The sequence below is a fragment of the Gopherus flavomarginatus genome, chromosome 9 (genome assembly GCF_025201925.1).
Source record: "Gopherus flavomarginatus isolate rGopFla2 chromosome 9, rGopFla2.mat.asm, whole genome shotgun sequence".
Lineage (NCBI taxonomy): Eukaryota > Metazoa > Chordata > Testudines > Testudinidae > Gopherus > Gopherus flavomarginatus.
This window is the reverse complement of record NC_066625.1, coordinates 11,021,411-11,038,661: the sequence shown is the minus strand read 5'-3', so window position 1 is coordinate 11,038,661 and position 17,251 is coordinate 11,021,411. Positions and strand designations below refer to the sequence as shown.

Below are 17,251 nucleotides of genomic sequence, written 5' to 3'. Positions count from 1 at the left end.
CAAGGTTTTTATTTCATGCTGAGTGCACAATAAAATATATCTTTCGGATTTAAACTTCAACACCCATTAAAGCACATCCATGTTCAAGACTTCCATAGACATCTAGTTCTTAAAAGCAGAAGCAATTATCAAGTACAAGGTTTGGTTTTATATGAGCTAACTGATTCATTGGTACAACATTTGACATTTGTTGTAGGCCAATTTAAAAATGAAACTGCTTTGTTCAGAGGCTTGAGGGTTTTTTTTGTTTTCTTTAATACACACAGCACTGAAGTCTTTTTTCAGCAGCTTTCAGCCCAAACTTCTAGACCAAGAGTCTGAAGCTTTTTGTTTAGGACATTTGACAAAACATTTTGTTTAAAACAAACATGCAATCTTGAATTACTTAACAAGTTTGCAATTAATATTAGAATATAGATATAAATACCGCATCTGCTCCAGTCACTTAAAAACACATAGCAAGGATATTGGTGTTAAAAAAAATTGGAGAAGGACAGAGTTGAGAGTCATTAAACAGCACTGAGTGCCACAGAAAGTACTTCAGAAACCATTACATAGTAATGTTCTTTCTAGTGCGACTTCCCAAATAAACAATTAATCTTGAACAATGTTCATTTTAAAACATAATCCTACAGACACTGTTCAAAGAACACGTTTTCCTGACACCAAGCACAGAGTACAATTCACCATTTATATCCTCACAATGAGGTACTAAAGATACGCATTTTGGATTTTGATTTTTTGGACTGACCCAAAGCTGAAAAGCCTGTTCTCATTTCCAAATAGTTAATTCACCCCCTCAGGGATCCAAGTCTAAATCTGTTACTGTATGTGAAGCTCTCACCATAACTAAGAAGGAAGACAACAGAATATACAATGCTATCTTTCAGAATTGCACAGACTCTACACGTTCTTTAAAACTCATCCTTACACAAAAGTACCACTCTGGGAGGAATTCAAAGTCACTCCTTTTTTCCCTCCCCAGAACTGGTTTTGTACTGACCAGTGGAAAACTGCTATTTTTGGACTTAACGTCAAGGTTGTGTTTTATTGCCTATCAATATACAGAGCAATGTTTGGGGGTTGTTTTTGTTTTTTTAAAAGAGGAATGGTTATTTGGGCTGTTCTCCAGGAAAGCTATCCAAAATACAATCACATCAGTTGTTGCCATTTCTATCTTCCATGTCTCTTAAGTTTGGTTGCAAATATGCATATAGTGTTCCAGCCCATACAAGCCAGCTCTGACCTTTCACCGGCTCAGGCTCCAGCTCTCCAGAACCATCTCATTCAGCCATTTACTGTCTAGCTTCGCTAACTTACAATTTTAAAACGGTTTCAGGCTTTACCCATCTCATTGCTTCAGCATTTCCTTAAGACTCTCTCCAATGAATAGCTAAGTGATGTTACAACAGCTGCTTACAAGATAATGGAATTCCCATCAACATCATAATTCAGTATTTTTTAAATTTCAGATATATGTTTTATTCCCATACAACGGTCAGCTCTGATTTTTCCTGATTCCACATATACAAAAATACCAAGGGAGTGGAGTTTATTCTTGTTATGTTTCCCCATCTGTTTGGAAAACAACCTGACAGCTGATGTGGAGATGTTTTGAAACTGTCTGCCTATATGAATAACGTAGCTGGAGTCGACATACCTTAGGTCGAGTTACCGCAAGGTCTACACTGCAGGGAGGGGGAGGGGGAAGGTGTCAATGGGAGAAACTCTCCCATTGACTTACCTTACTCTTCTCATCGGGGGTAGAGTATATGGGTCGACTGGAGCATGATCTGCTGTTGATTTGGCAGGTCTTCACTAGACCTGCTAAATCGACCATCGGTGGATTGATCTTAGAGTGTCAATCCTGGTTGTAGTGTAGACATAGCCTTTGTTAGGCTAGAAGCTTTAGACTGATGGTTATAAACTTGAGCTCATTTTAGATCAAGCAATAGGCTGCTCAGACACTTAATACAAATAGTCAGCCAAGATTATAAGACTACTGTCAAGATGGACAGAGAAGTAACACCTAGTCACTGCAATCCTATCACTTCTGCAACTTTTTTCCTCCACAAAGATGGAATTTCAGAAGCAGATATAGGACAAATGCAACATAAGAGAAAAGGCAGATTTTCTCTGTATGGCACAGCAGGCCACGCCCTTTTAAAATATCTTCCCCTTCTCTCTCCAGTTCCAATGTGGTACCAGCATTAGGAGTTGTTCAGAGAACTGCTTGCCTCTAACTACCTAATCATCTGCCACTGATGAAAAAGGCAGACTAAACTGCCATTAAAATGAACAATTAAATCATATCTTGGCCTGGATACTCTCTTTGATCTATATATTCACTCACTATGCAATAAGTGAAGATTAAGATTTAGGACAAAGCAAGATCCCAACAAGAGGGAATCAAATCCCAAGATTTCTCCATCTCCCTAGAGAAACAAGTAAGAAGATGGGAGTGAATGGGAAGGACTAAGATTTTCCCATCAACTGGAAGTTATTCAAGTAAAGTGATGCCCCAGGTTAAGTCTCATGGAGCACCAGGTGGCCACTTCAGAGAAGTCAAAAATTATAAGTAATATTTTTACCTCTCCTCTCTTAGGACCCTGTTGCTCCTTGAACAATTACAACTGGAAAGTAACCAGTAGTACAAATTTTCACAAAGAATGAAAGCACATTTCCCTCCCATCTCAAGGATTTTAAAGAACCACCACCAAGAGAAATACTGCGGAACCTTTAGTCCAAAGGTCATATCAGATGAACACCACATGTAATTTATACCACTTGGTGAAGGAACTTTGTACTTTTATACCCAGGAAGAAGCCATGTGCCTCACTGAGTGAACCCTCCCTGAAACAGGAGATATTTATCAACTGCATATGGTCTTGAACACCTGAGTCATCTGGAAAGAGTGAATATGATTAATTTTTACCACTTTAGGTCCCCCATATAATCCTAAAAATGGATACAATGGATCAAATGATTAATTTTGCCTAACCAGAATCTGAATGCTCAGGCTACACCTAAAGTGCACAACTGTTCCTGAGTATGGAAGGGCTTAGAACATACAGAAGGAAAACAGGCTGATTTACATAAAACCCCCTAATTTTTTGTGAGGCAGAAATACTGGTGCAAGTCAGAGACACACTGCATTTGGACAAAACCTCACATAAGGATCCCACTTGGATCAAGATCCCAAAACTGAACTCTCCTGAACAATCTAATGGCCAACAGAAAAGTAACTTTAATAGAAAACATAGCCCTATATATATTTTGTCAGGCCACCTCTGACCATCCCATTAAAAATAAAATCAAGCCATTCTTTCCAGACTCCTAATAAAGACTCTTCAGTGACACAGCTTGAAGAAAATGGGAAGTGCCAGGATGTAGGAAAGGAAAAAGAGGACTAGAAGAAAAAGGCTGCAAAGATTTAACCTGTACCTTCAAGAAGCTAGGCTTTTGACCCAATCAATCCCCATCTTGATGGAACTCCAGTGTGTCTCCTGGATGTGAGACAAATGGGATGCTAGTACACTCCATCAATGACTCTGAATTGCCAACACAATGCCTGCATTTCTTACACTTGAGAACCTCCTGATGTTTCAAAAAAGGCATTCTTCATCTATTTTTATGGCTTAAGTATATTAAAATCAAACGTTTAACAGGTGTGTTTGCATTTCATAAATTGCACAGACTTTTAGATAGAGACGATATCACTGCCTTGAAGATGCTGCAATCTAACAAAGAACTAAGAATTTCTATTGGATCCAGTCAGTTTGTTTTTCTATAACTTCATTGCTTAGCTGTGTTTTACTATTTCCATACAAAGCCTTGTGAAAGGAGCTACCTTTAGATTTAGTCATTCACAAGGGGATGCAAGAACTCCCCAAAAATGTTAGGGAGGAAGTAGCAATTGGCATCCATCCAGTTACATAAACAACTTGCTGGGGGCTTGTACTGGTATACCCATACATCAGAGGAGAATTAGGAGGTAAAAAGATGTTCTCCAGTATCAATGCGGTGGGTCAGCATTACCACAGAAAGTTACAAATCCCTATTTTCAAGCTCAGAAGCAAGTGAGTCACAAAGTTTGTCTTCCTAAATGTAAGGAGAGATCTCATTTATACATTTTTGTTCATTTGACTGCTATGTCTGAGAGAATACAGATTTGCTGTATTCCAAAATACTTACGAGAAGTGGCTTTTTACCAGATTAAAACTCTCAAGATTTTACAACTTACCCAAGTGATAAAGTTTTAAAAATTCTTACATAACCTGGCCCTCTCAACTCAATAAAGTTCAAGATAAGGAACACAGAAAATAAACTATAAGAAATCCTCACCACTCTGGAATGCATCACAATATCATATAACACTGTCCTTTGCCAAGGTAATCATAGCGTGACCCCTTGTCTGTCTTTTCCAGATCTTCAGTGGCTGAGTTTTCAAGAGCCCTCCAAGATGCTGATACCTCTGCCATCACCCTCAGTAATAACAACATTCCATTTCTTTCGTGCTTTGGAGAGTTTAGTTTGTGTTCTTGTCATGGTGCTATCCCTTAAAGCAGAGGTTCTCAATCAGCAGTACACATACCTCTAGGGGTACACAGAGGTCTTCCAGGGGATGTGTCAACTCATCCTAGATATTAACCTAGTTTTACAACAGGCTACATGAAAAGCACTAGCAAAGTCTGCACAAACTAAAATTTCATACAATGACTTGTTTATACTGCTCTATATACTATATCAGCGTTTCTCAACCTGGGGCCACAATTTCTTTTATAATTATACGGTAAACATGAGAAAGCAAGCAAGTTTTCAGGCAAGCATAACGTGCTGAGACTTTTGAATTTTTCTGTTTGATTTTGTAAGCGAGTAGTTTTTAAGTGAGATGACATGTAGGGTACACAAGCCAAATCAGCCTCCTCAAAGGGGTACAGTAGTCTGTAAAGGTTGAGAACCACTGCCTTAAAGGAGCCAATAGGCAACTCCAAATAAACAAAGTCTAAAAAAATATATAACTGATTGAATGCATAGACAACTTTTGATCATCTGAACCCTAGTAAACCCAATTTTTAGTACAGCCAGTGTGAGAAAGCATTGCCTTATTAATGCAGATACTGTACTTGAAGAAGTCAGAAGATATGGCATACAGTGAAATAATATTATTTTCATTCATTTACTTCGAGCCCAATTAGAAATCTTATCGGGAGCTCAACCGCTGAAGTTGAGAAATACTAGTACACCCTTTCGCTCAGTGCTTGGCTACACTTGAAACACTACAGCAGCATAGCTGTGCCACTGCAGTGGTTCAGTGCAGACACTACCTACACTGATTGGAAGAGTTCTCCTGTTGGCACAGGTAATCCCCCCCCTCTCCTGAGAGGCAGTAGCTTGGTCAAAAGAAGAATTAGACTACAACATACAAAATATGAATGCCTTGGAGGCTGCTGCCTATGGGCTTTATTTTAAAAAGCCTTTTTTGGTCATTTGCCATAGATACTACCTTTAACTAGTCCTGTGATATCTAGTTTGATTTTTCCAGCTACAGTACTAACCTGAGCCAAAAAGGCATGTTTTGTAACATTTTAGTTATACTCATAACAGCTAAAATTTCATTATTAGTATTGGTATTACAGTAACACACAGAAGGCTGAAATCAGGACTGTATCTTGCCTATTGTCATGCACACCAGTTCACCTACAAAAATCCAAATTCACATGAGATGGTGCCTGTCCATAAATCATGAAAAACAGTTTCATTATTTCGCTATGACAATTAGCATGGAAAAAAGGATTATTTCTACTTGCAAGGCAAGTTCCCTCTCTCAGAACAGATGAGTTTTTTGTAACTGATCACATTTCTTTAGAAAATAGAGCAAAAAATGTTTACTTTAAAAAGTAATTAGTTAATTCGGTAGAAAGGAAAGATAGTTACACTGTTTTCAGATAAACTATTGAAGTGTTTTAGCTAACAGACACCTTCTATATGAAAAGTTAATTCTTAGCTGTAACAGAGGAAAAAAATCTTCGTGTTTAAGACAATTGTGTACTCCACTGGGTGAAGTCTCATTATCCCAAAAGATCACATACCTTGCTGAAGACAGCCCTACAGATAGACTGTGATATTAAAGGTGAGGGAGGCAGAGGTAAGTACTAAAAAGGAAAAAACCATTTTTGGTAACCACCAGCTCATGTCTGTGAAGTCAGCATGGACATGGGAAGAAACCAAACAACGCAAGTACCACCAGCCTGATGGGTCTACTCAAGCACCTAAGTCTACTAACATGAAATATTACTCAGAGTTCTACATAACTGAACATTACTAAAGTTTGCGCTAGCTGACCTAGGAATTGTCTTAAGGAGCCACTTCAAATGCATTTCAGTTCCCTTGTAATTAGCAACATGATTCATGATTCCCTACTTTGCAACGGATAGGCAACAGAATGTAAGCAAGCTACATGTGAAGCAGTGGAGCAATAACCTTTTCCAGGCTTTTAGCCATTAAAAAACATTGTCAGACCTCATACAAAAAACTGTAGATGGCCAATAGTTTATACTACACCATTTAAGAAAGCATATTCTACATTTAGGAACTGATGTGACAGATGAATGAAGTTCTGCCAACTCTTGTGATTTCATTGAGACTCTAGCCATGTTTCTTTTTAAAAAACCTGTCTCATGAAAACACGAAGAAAGGTTGCCAACTCATGAGTTTTCACTCATTCAAAATGGCCAACATCTCCTATTGCTGTGAATGGGGCTGAAGCCAGGAAGATGGCTGCCATTTCATTACAGTCCATCTGCATGTGGCAATGAAACTGCCACAACCTACTGTTTTTTCAATGAGACTGAAGTCACGCCCATGTGCAAAATGGCTGCAACTCTATGGTTCAGTGGCCTAGACAGGACACAGGGACTGTGAGAAGCAGCAGACACACTGTACAAGGTAGACGGGGAGAATGAGGAAGACCAGGAGGCAAATTAAGGGGCTGCAGTGGAATGAGGTGTGGAAATGAGTGAAGCGGGGTCCGGAGGAGTGTGGGAGGGTGGGACTGCTACCCATCTTTGGCAGAGAAGTGGGAGAGAGGAGGGAAGTAGGGAAGTGTGCCTTCTTACAAAAGACTAAACCAATTGCATAGTCTGTACAGCAATATCACTGATATGACTAAGTGTTTATATGTTTATCTGTAACTCGTCAACCCTAAACGTAATATAAGTTTATGTATGAGTCTGAATCATGATGCATTAAGTCAGTGGCTCTCAAACTATTTACCATCCAGCCCTTCTTTTATCAAAGGGAATCGAGTAGGAGGGGAGAGTAACAGGAAATGGACAGCAGTTCCCTTATCTTGGGGTGTGGGGGTGGGTAGGGTGAGCATAAGTGGAGTCTCCATCTGAGCAGTCAGGGAGAGGTGTGTATTTTAGGAGTGACTTTGCAACCTAACACTATCACAAATGCATTGGTAGGGGAGTAGCGGGCAGTTAAAAAGTCAAGACAGACTAAACAAAAAATTATGTTTTTAAAATCTCATTATTTTTGTTCTCTTGATATTGACAATACTGTGACTGTAAGCAACATCATCATTGTATGCAATGTTGTTGTAGCCATGTTAGTCCCAGGATATTAGACACAAGGCGGGTGAACTAATCACTTTTATTGGACCAACTTCTGTTGACAAACAGAGAGGAGCTTTTGTTCTTGCACAGAGTTGTACTTCTTCAGACCCAAAGAAGAGCTTTAGCTTGAAAGCTTCTCTCTCTCTCTCTCTCTCTCTCTCTCTCTCTCTCACTAACAGAAGATGGTCCCATAAAAGATATTACCTCACCCACCTTATCTCAGCAAAATCACTCACTGAAACACTGGACCTTACCCACGAAGAACTGCTGTAGTTTTCAGACTAGACTCATTTTCCCCATGCTGTATTATACTGAAAACTAATAAAGTGTTTGCTAAACAGTATTTTGTAACAAATGAAGAATTTTTGATAATTTAGTGTTCTGAAGCAGTTGCTTGAATTCCTGTATTCACTCAGTTAAAATTCACAAGCTTTTTCCACAGAACACACTAATGGCGTGTTTAAAATACAGCCACCTTGTTTAACGAAGTGTTTGAATCAGAAAGGGATAGATAATACCATTAACTTCAATTTTTATATATCTAAAATTTAGCCAAATAGATGTTTTACTCTTGATTGCTTATAGAAAAAGTAGTCGTTTGAGGATGAAGTATTACAGTCTGCTAGAGAATGGAAGTGTTGCTCAGTACAAGAGATATATCCCAAAATGCCAGAAAGATCTTTTGAGTCTTAAGTCGCCATCAACATGAAACTTACATCAAGTACTGTAGTTTATTTGCATGGTGGAACGATATATGTAAATACTTAATCCAGTGCTACCCAGGTGAGAGCAGGGTAAACAGTAAAGATGACTACTCTTCCAGACTGCGAGCCCAAATAAAATATATGAACAAAGGAAAGTGTCATTTACTTAGTCCACAGGAACATAAACATTAAGAAACATTTGGATTAGCTGCGGAATCTCTGTATTTGTAGCAGCAGTGACGTCTTCTTGTCTGCAAACTGTGAAAAGACTTCTTGTCTCCAAAGAAATCCAATGAGATGCAGCAGAACAAAAACTTCATGCCCCATTGAAGCTTGCAACTAGAGTTCAAGGTAGAGTAACCGCTGAACCCAGAGGTGCAGATTGGTACAAACCCTTTGAGAACTTTCAGAATTAAGATAGTAGTTTTTTCTTTAATTTGGATCTTTACCGATCAAGTGCTATGAACTTATGACTGACCTCTAGCTCATAACTGGCTAATTCAGGGATCCCCAACGCGGTGCCCACGGGGGCATCTAAATGTGCCCGCGTCCTGGCTGACGATCGAGCATCCACCGAAATGCCGCCGAAATTCGGCGGCATTTCGGCAGTGACGCCTCTGGATGACGCTGCTTGCCGCCAAAAAGCAACATCATCCAGAGGCGTCGCTATGCTCGACCACCACCATGGTCCTTCATCTGGCGCCCGCCAGATGAAAATGTTGGGGACCACTGGGCTAATACGTTGAAAATTGCTGAAGCAGCTTCTAGTGCTCTGAATTTGATGTGTTCATTCTGATTTATGAAGTGGACTCAGACCACCCCTCCCCTCACACTGTACTGGCATAGTTTCAATCAATAGAGGTGGACACAGTGTTACCATCTCTCATGATTTTGTTAAGAGTCTCATAGTTACTGATTTCTTTTAAATCCCCAGCTCCTGGACTCAAGGGAATGTGTGATGATTCCAGCCTTCATTCTTAAAGAAAAAGTAAGTTTCTAGCTCTGTGGATGTGAAAAAAGCTTCAAAGTGTGACCCTAGTGAACTCTAAAGGCTCAAAAAGCAGAAGGCAAATAAACACACCACATCTATTATTTTTTACATGATCTAACGATTTTAAAGCCAATCATGATTTTTTTGGTGAGCCTGACTCATGATTTTTGAACATTTTGGGTTGGCAATACTGTCAACATGAACTCCTCTTGATCTGAAAGGGAGGGGAACTGCTGGTGGAGCCCCCTCAGCTCTAGAACAAAGTCTCTCTCCTTCCCCCACTCCAAGATAGCCCAGGTCTGTTGACCTTTAGAGCACAATGCCAGGTGTTTCTATTTGCATGGAATGATGCAAACATAGGCTCATGAGATGAAACAGATTTGCTAACAAGTAAAAGAGCTGTGGCTCTTTAATTTTGTTTCTGTAATTTACAGAAGGGGTGCTTAAGAGTCTGTATAGACACTCCTTATTTAGACATACAAACCTCCCCTCTCCGAGAAAACCAACAAATGAATTATCCTATGCACAGGAGGCCCCTGGGTCTCAAGCTCATACTCACTATGCTAATAGCAGCAACTCCAACCATCACTCAAGCATATTTCAATGACTAGAGAATGTTTGAACTGTAATTGGGTATAGGGGTGATTTCTTCACCTTCTACATTCCCAAGTGGTTTAAAAAAATTATATGTGAGGCTTAGACTGGAAAATGTCAAGGTTTGTGTCTTTACTCTCCAAAGACTAATCATGTTCTGTGAGACTGGTGAACCCATATGAGTTAACTGAATGCTATTTTGGATCAAGAGTGAATATTTATCGAAGAAATAACCATCAATAGTAACTGTTGATGGTATTCATTATCCTGTCAGCCATGATGTAGTCAGTTACATTGACCACTTTCCTTCTGACCCAAACAAGAAACTATCCAGATCTACTTAGGGCTGATGGAATGTGGGATTTATTACAGTAATTTTGCATTGTGCAATTTATTAAGTGTCTTATTGATTCTATTCCAAGTGAATTGCAGAGGGCACCCAGAAACAAATTTCAACAACAATGGCCCTTTACAATTAAGTCAGGAGTAAAGGTGGCAGTGATGCTGGTAGTTTTATTACAAAACAATCTATATCTTGAAGACATATTAAGAGTGGACGGAAGGTAACAGTCATTAAGTACCAATTCAATCATACAATGTAAGGTCTAATTAATTACAAAGCCATGTGTATACTTCTAAGGGCTGACACAGTTCTATTACAACACTTATCTACTGAATTTTCTTTAATTACAATGTCGGCTTTAACGTAAGAAAATTCAATAGATAAGTCTGCTGTAACATAACCAAACGAGCTCTTGGAGGTGTGCAGCTGCCATGATCAAGAAGAAAATGATATTGTCCTGTGACAGACTAATGAAGAATCAACCATACTTACTACAAATCAAAAAAACACTAATCAAGAATCAATACCCAGAATATTTTACCTGTACAGTGAAAGACTATTGAAGGTCATGTATTGCTAATCCCTCACAAGTTTCTGAATTCAAATATGCAAACCCAAAACATTGTGGATCAAGACCAATTTATACAGTAGCTTGTGGAATTCCCAGTAATGACATGACATTTTTCCCTGGATTCTCAAACTAATAGAAAGGATATGGTTTTTCTGCATTATTATAAAGAGCCAAGTGTGTCCAAGGAGAACAATCAGCTTGCTCACATAAGTGCAATTCACAACTGAATTCAATGGTATTCTCCAACTCCACCCTTTCTATTGCCTCATAAAATGCGTCTGATTCAGACAAACCTCTGATCAAGCACAAATCTTTTCGCTTGTGCAGCCATAATGAGAGTGCACATCTGTACAGCATCCTGGAACTTTTCTATTCAAAGTCCACAACTTAAGTTATGGACTGGAGTGTCTAGCAACAGTTTCTCTTAAGTCCCTACTCAAATATGAACTTTTCAGTCACTCTCAAATAATTCAGGTTGTGAACTGAAAAAAATCACTCAATGCTCCTCACAATTTTAATTGGTTTAGTCCATTTCAGTATGGACATTAATTTGAAATAGCTCCACAGATTACACTTTACGCTTTTTTTAAAGCTGAATGTAACTGTTAGATTTCTGTTCGAAGTAATCACACATGCTGGCACAGGTACTGCTTTGGTGTTAGTGGGTAATTTTAATTGTTTTCTCATGCAGTGAAGCCTGGCTCATTTCCATTTTTGTGGTGCTCTATTTTAAAAGTAAAAAACAAATAGAAAATAGCAACAAACGTATACAAGGAACATCAGAGTTATGACTCACCAGGTCACAGTACAGCCAGAGGTCCCTAAACCTTCATTAATTGTAGTCAGGAAGAGCAAGAATGGGAGCAGTTATTTTATGTTTGAAGAGCAGTTATTCAGTTTGTTCTTTGACACTCAGATGGGAAGGCTGACAAACATTTTTACAGAATAGCAGCAGCAATTAACCAGATCTGAAACTTGCAAAGACTTCCTCTGTCTCTCCATACATTTGAGATTCTTCAAAAAAAGAAAAAAAAAAAAAAACACACACACACACCACAGCAGTTACTCCTGTATTATCCATTTTCCACTTCCAGGTGGGTGTGCTGAAGTAATGGAGTCTGTGTATTCAAAAGCAGAACATTAACACTACTGCTTTTCACTTCAATCATCAAAAAGTTTCAAAGTTACTTTGAAACTTAGCCTTGATTAACAAGCAAAACCCTAGTTAACCAGTGATTATTTACTTTAAACCGAAGCAAGACTAATGTATTTGAAGATTGCCCCACAATGCCAGAAAAAGCTAGCAAGGCTCTGAACCATCACCTGTGCTATATGGAAAAGTAAATTTTGGATCACAGGTTTACTTATTTCAGCATTTTGTTTTTAAACCGTGACCTCCCACAAGGAGGAGACGTCTAAGAACCATGCATTCATGCTTAATTTGCAACAAGATACAGGAAAAGTAAGAGGCTGTGGAGTCAGAAAGGAAGAAGTGGGAGTTCTAGTAATAAAGGAAACAAACCAGTTGACATCAGAGTCAATATGACAAACTAACTGCACCAACTCAAGCCATTTTATTTAATCCATATACAATGACGAAGTACCACTTCCACAGGCACCTTAGAAAAAACGCAATGCAAACCATCAGGAAGGCATAATCTATTCTCTATCAGGGAGAAATTTAATCATATTGGGGAATAAAAGGTAACCTTTTAATCCAAGATATTTACACTCCATTTCTAGCAGAGATCCCAAAACTCTAGAAGCTTTAACAGAACTGCTCTTTGATAATGCTGACGAGTAGTGTGGAAAGAGGAGCTAAAATGCAGTTCAACTGTCAGCAATAGGGTCAAGCAGAATTCATATTTTATAATGATAAAAATGTTTAAATTCTGGAGCACAAGACCCCAGGGATGAGGGGTTCAGGGTGTGGGAGGGGGGCTCAAGGCTGGAGCAGAAGGTTGGGGTTTGTGGGGATGAGGGCTCTGGGGTGGGGCTGCGGATGAGGGGTTCAGGGTACAGGAGGGAGCTCAAGGCTGGGGCAGAGGGTTGGGGTGCAGACTCTAGGGTGGGGCCAGAGATGAGTGGTTTGGGGTGCAGGCTGCCCCCCAGGCTATACCGGGGAGAGGACTCCCCCAACTACTCTCTCACTGCAGCAGCTCAGGGCTGAGGGAGGGGCACCTCTCCCCACCATAGGAGGTCTGAACTGGGGCTGGCCAGGAAGGGCGCCTCTCCCCACTGCAGCCATGCGCCCCTGCACAGGGCTTAACAGGCAGCTGCACGGCCATGTAGCTTAGAGGGAACTTAGGTTTGAATATATTAGCCAACTGAAAATAAGTTTGTTCTACGATACTGTATTTCGACTCCACCTATTAAACCCAGGTTGGAATTACAGGCAGCTCCCCAACATCCATGGAGAAGAATGAACTATTTTGAAAGGCAAGAGTACACCTACTTTTTGTCAACTGCGATCACTAAAAACTCAGATAGATGCAGTCCACTTGTCGAGGAGAGGGGCAAGATAAAGTTATTATAACCAGGGTTTCTCTCACAGTTCTGTCCCACTTCTTTTTCTCCCCTCACACATTCCACTGCTCTTTACCATCATTTTAATTCAGTTTAAGGTAGCACCAAAATAAACACACTAATCCAAGATTCACACTGCTCACTTTTGGGTATACTTGAAACCTAGTGATACTCTTCTCTTCCCTCCCTTTTCGCCCATTCTGGAATATCAGGGGAAAAAAAGAGAGAAGCAAGTTGTTAAGCTATGGATTTTGTGGCCTGAGCTCTCCTTGTGTATTATACGTGCCCACTTCTTTCTCCTGCAGTGGAGTATAAAGCCAACCCACAGCACTTGCCACCACAGGGAACTCCTTTTTTCCTCCCCTTGCTACTACCCATTTTCAGTGACTTGACTCATGCTTCTTAAAAGCAATTCAGGTAGTGAAATTAAGCTACGAATGGTCTTCCCATTCAGTTTGGATGGATGGGGAAGCTTCTGAAGGAGATCCTGACTGCAAGAGTCACTTATTTGACTTGTGCTTAAAGATAGCGCTGTTATAAAAAGGTTATCCTTGGAAGCACATCTTATGACGTAGAAGCAATTTTCCTTATCTCAGATGGTGCACAGACCCCTTCCTTGATTTCTGCAGGAAATCCCACACCAACTACAAGTTTCCTCACAAGTATGGGTTCATGAAGAAGTGAGGAAAGTCCTACACAGATACATAAAAAAGGTAGGCAGGGACCCTTCCTCAGAGGGAAACAAGCTTTCTTGGTAGTCCTGCATTTGTATGGAGAATATAAGAAACAGCCCCGGTACATACCATGTATCTATTTTTCTGTGCACAAGGGCTCCTTGTATTCCCTTGGTGACCAGCTTTTATGCACCTGTAGGATTGTTTTAAAACTGTGGTTCTCTACCAGGAATCTGTGCCTCCCCCCCGGGGGGGGCACAAGCAGGTTTCAGGGCATCTGCCAACAGGGCTGGTATTAGATTCGCTAGTGTCCAGAGCAGAAAGCTGAAGTCCCACTATGTGGGACTGCAGCCCGGGGCCCTGAACCCTTCCACCTGGGGCTGAAGCCAAAGCCTGAGCAATGTAGTTTTGTGTTGCCCCCTATGCTGTGGGGCCCCAAGCAACTGCCCTCCTTGATACCCCCAACACCAGCCCAGGTTTTTATATGCAGAAAACAGTTGTGGCACAGCTGGGCCAGGAAATTTTTATAGCATGTTGGCGGAGGCCTCAAAGAAAAAGGTTGAGAACCCCTGTTCTAAAAGATAACTACCACCTGGTTATTATGCAGAGTACCTAAGGCCCCCAGGCAGAAGATGTGGGCAGTCAATTTCCCTAAGCTCTCTACACATTGAGGATGTTCTTGTATTTACATCATGGCCCTGAACTCCAGCAACCATTCTACCCTCTCACCAGGAAGTCATCATGCCATAAGCCCCCGAGCACTAGGGGCTCTGCAATAAAGATGTAAGCATTGACTGAAGGTCCAACCTCTCTCCCAGTGTCCCAATCGGGGTGCTCTCAATCTTGAGGCTATCACTCAATGGCCTCAACAGACTCTTGGGCAATCTCCTAGATACATCTCCACAAGTCTTTGGCGTTAAGATTCCCCCTATTCTCTTTAAAATGTTCCCCAAATTATAGCTTTGAACTCCTGTAATCTATGCACCAATACAGGGGACCTCCCCCTCATCTTCAGGGTCATCCTCTAGGAAAGGATCCTCAACACCTCCTCCTCAGGGTGGAGATCCCCTTCTCCCTCGCCTTCTTCCAAATATGATGGTGCCCAACTCCCCTGAGGGTGTTCTCATCATGGTTTCCCAGAACATACCTATCTCCCCTTCTCCTCTGGATCTTCGAATTCTCTCCGGAACCTCTCCGTGGGTGCCTGGGCCCTTTGAAAACATCCTCTTGGATGATAATCCAGAACCCCAGGAGGCCCTGTACTCCAACTCACCTTTAGGCGACCCTCGTTCATGGCACGGCACCCCCGTACCGACAGGAGCCCCGAAAGGCTGTGCCTGCTGCCAGATGGCGGCCCAGAGCTCCATCAGCCCAGGAACTCTTTGTCCTGCATGGGGTCCCCTCCAAGCTTGTCCCCACCCCCGTGGGGGCTGTTCTCAGGTGGGCCCGAATTCCAGCTGCTGTTGCAGCCCGTTTTCCGGGCCAGAGTGAACCCCCCGCCCCGGGCTCCAGCCCGAGGCTCGCCCCTACCTTGACCACGTTCTCGTAGATGATGGCCCGGAACTCCAGCAGCGCCTTCTGGTCGAACTCGCGGCCGTGGATGATCCGCATCTGCTTGAGGAAGGTGGACTTGCCGCTCTCGCCGGCGCCCAGCAGCAGGATCTTGACCAGGCGGCGCACGGCCCGCCGCTCCCGGGCCAGCATCGCGTCGATCTCCCGGCTCCGCCGCCGCGCCTCCCGCTCCGAGTCCCGGCTCCGCTCCTTGCCCTCCCGCCGCGGCTCCCCGCGGCTGGTGGCTTCGGCCGGCAGCAGGCAGCGGCTCAGGGTCCGCACCACCCCGGCCATGGCTGCTGGGGAAGGGGACGGGATTGGCACTCACAGCCCCGGGGACCCCACCAGCGCCCCTAGCACCGGGCGGAGCCGGCCAGACGCTCGGAGCAGCCGCACTGGGGGGGCTAAGGGCCGGGACCGCCCATTCCCCCGCTCCGCGAGGCGGCGGGGGGACGCTGCAAGGGGAGGGGTGTGGCCCGGGGAGCCGCCGGCCTGGCGGGGAGGGGGAGCCCGAGGGGCGCGGCCCGGAGGCCCGGACCGGGGGGGGGCTGGTGCCGCGGCGCCCCTCAGCCCGGGGGGGCGGGGCGCGGTTCAGAAGTCCGAGGAGAACGAGACGCGGCCCCGCGGGAGAGATCCGGCCGCTGGGGTAGCTCGGGGCGGGGAGGGAGCGGCCGGTCCTCGGTTACCAGCCTGGCTGGCACCTACAGAGCGCTGTCCCTGAGGGCGGGGGCGGGTCTTCACTCCGCCCACCCTACGCCTCATTGGCCAATGGGGTGTCAATCAACGTAGCCCGCGATCCGACTGGGCACGCGGCCCTAAGGGGGAGTGGGCGAAGGGAAGGCAGGAGGAGGGGCAAAGGGGAGGAGCTCCCACGGCGGGGGAGGGGAAGAGGAGGAGCTCCAAGAGGGGAGGCGGGGTAAAGGGCAGAAGCACCAATAAGAGGAGAGATTAGGACAAAGAGGCGGAGTTCTCAAGGAGGCGGGGCAAAGAGGAGGAGCCTTAAGAAGGGAGTGGTCGAGGGGAGGTGGAGTTGGCCCAGGGAAAAGGGAGGAGGTGTTAGGGGAGGGGAAAGAAGGCTGGTATTATCCTGTCTGTCCCAGTGTCTGGCTTTCACCGATGTTCTCATCATTGGTGGGGAAAGACTGGTGCTAAAAAATTCCCAGCCAGATATGTTGCTCCTCCCTCCCTGATTCTTTAGCCCGGAGTTGTTGGTTGAGAGCTGGAGTTGCCAATAAGTTTGGAATAAAGTCAAATCAGAGATCTAGTTAACACTGCAGTAGAAACTTCCCTTACAAAGATTATTAAGAAAATAGTGTCAAGATGGGTGTATTGAAAGACACTGGCAAGCTTCTAATTATTGGAACTACCCAAGGGCTTGTTCCTACACAGAGCAGCTGAGGAGTATTGCTAACATATGCACCAGGTATTCAGTGATGAGCTAAGAGGAACTGGACAGTGCATTAGGTCCTGATTTAGCAGCCCTAATGAACAAATTCCTATTGTCTTTAATTCATGCAAGATCAGTCCCTCAATGAGAGAAGGGCTACATCACTGCCAAGTCAAAAGTTATTTGTTCAGTCAAAATGTTGTAATCATTACAGACAACAAATCTTCAGGCAAATTTTTAATAGTTGCATCTCTAAACTGCCACTTAGAATCATAAGCGGGTTCCTGAAAC

The 17,251-nt window shown here is 43.0% G+C and overlaps 1 protein-coding gene across 1 annotated transcript in view; it reads right to left on the bottom strand.

Annotated features, from left to right (window-relative positions):
* The window catches only part of GNA12 (G protein subunit alpha 12), a 72,881-nt gene extending 56,962 nt beyond the window's left edge, over positions 1-15,919 (bottom strand). Inside the window, exon 1 of the mRNA XM_050966345.1 lies at positions 15,553-15,919. Coding sequence (XP_050822302.1) covers positions 15,553-15,867 — 315 coding nt within the window. The 5' untranslated portion in view covers positions 15,868-15,919. The remainder of the gene's footprint in view (positions 1-15,552) is intronic.
* Positions 15,920-17,251: the final 1,332 nt, after the last annotated feature.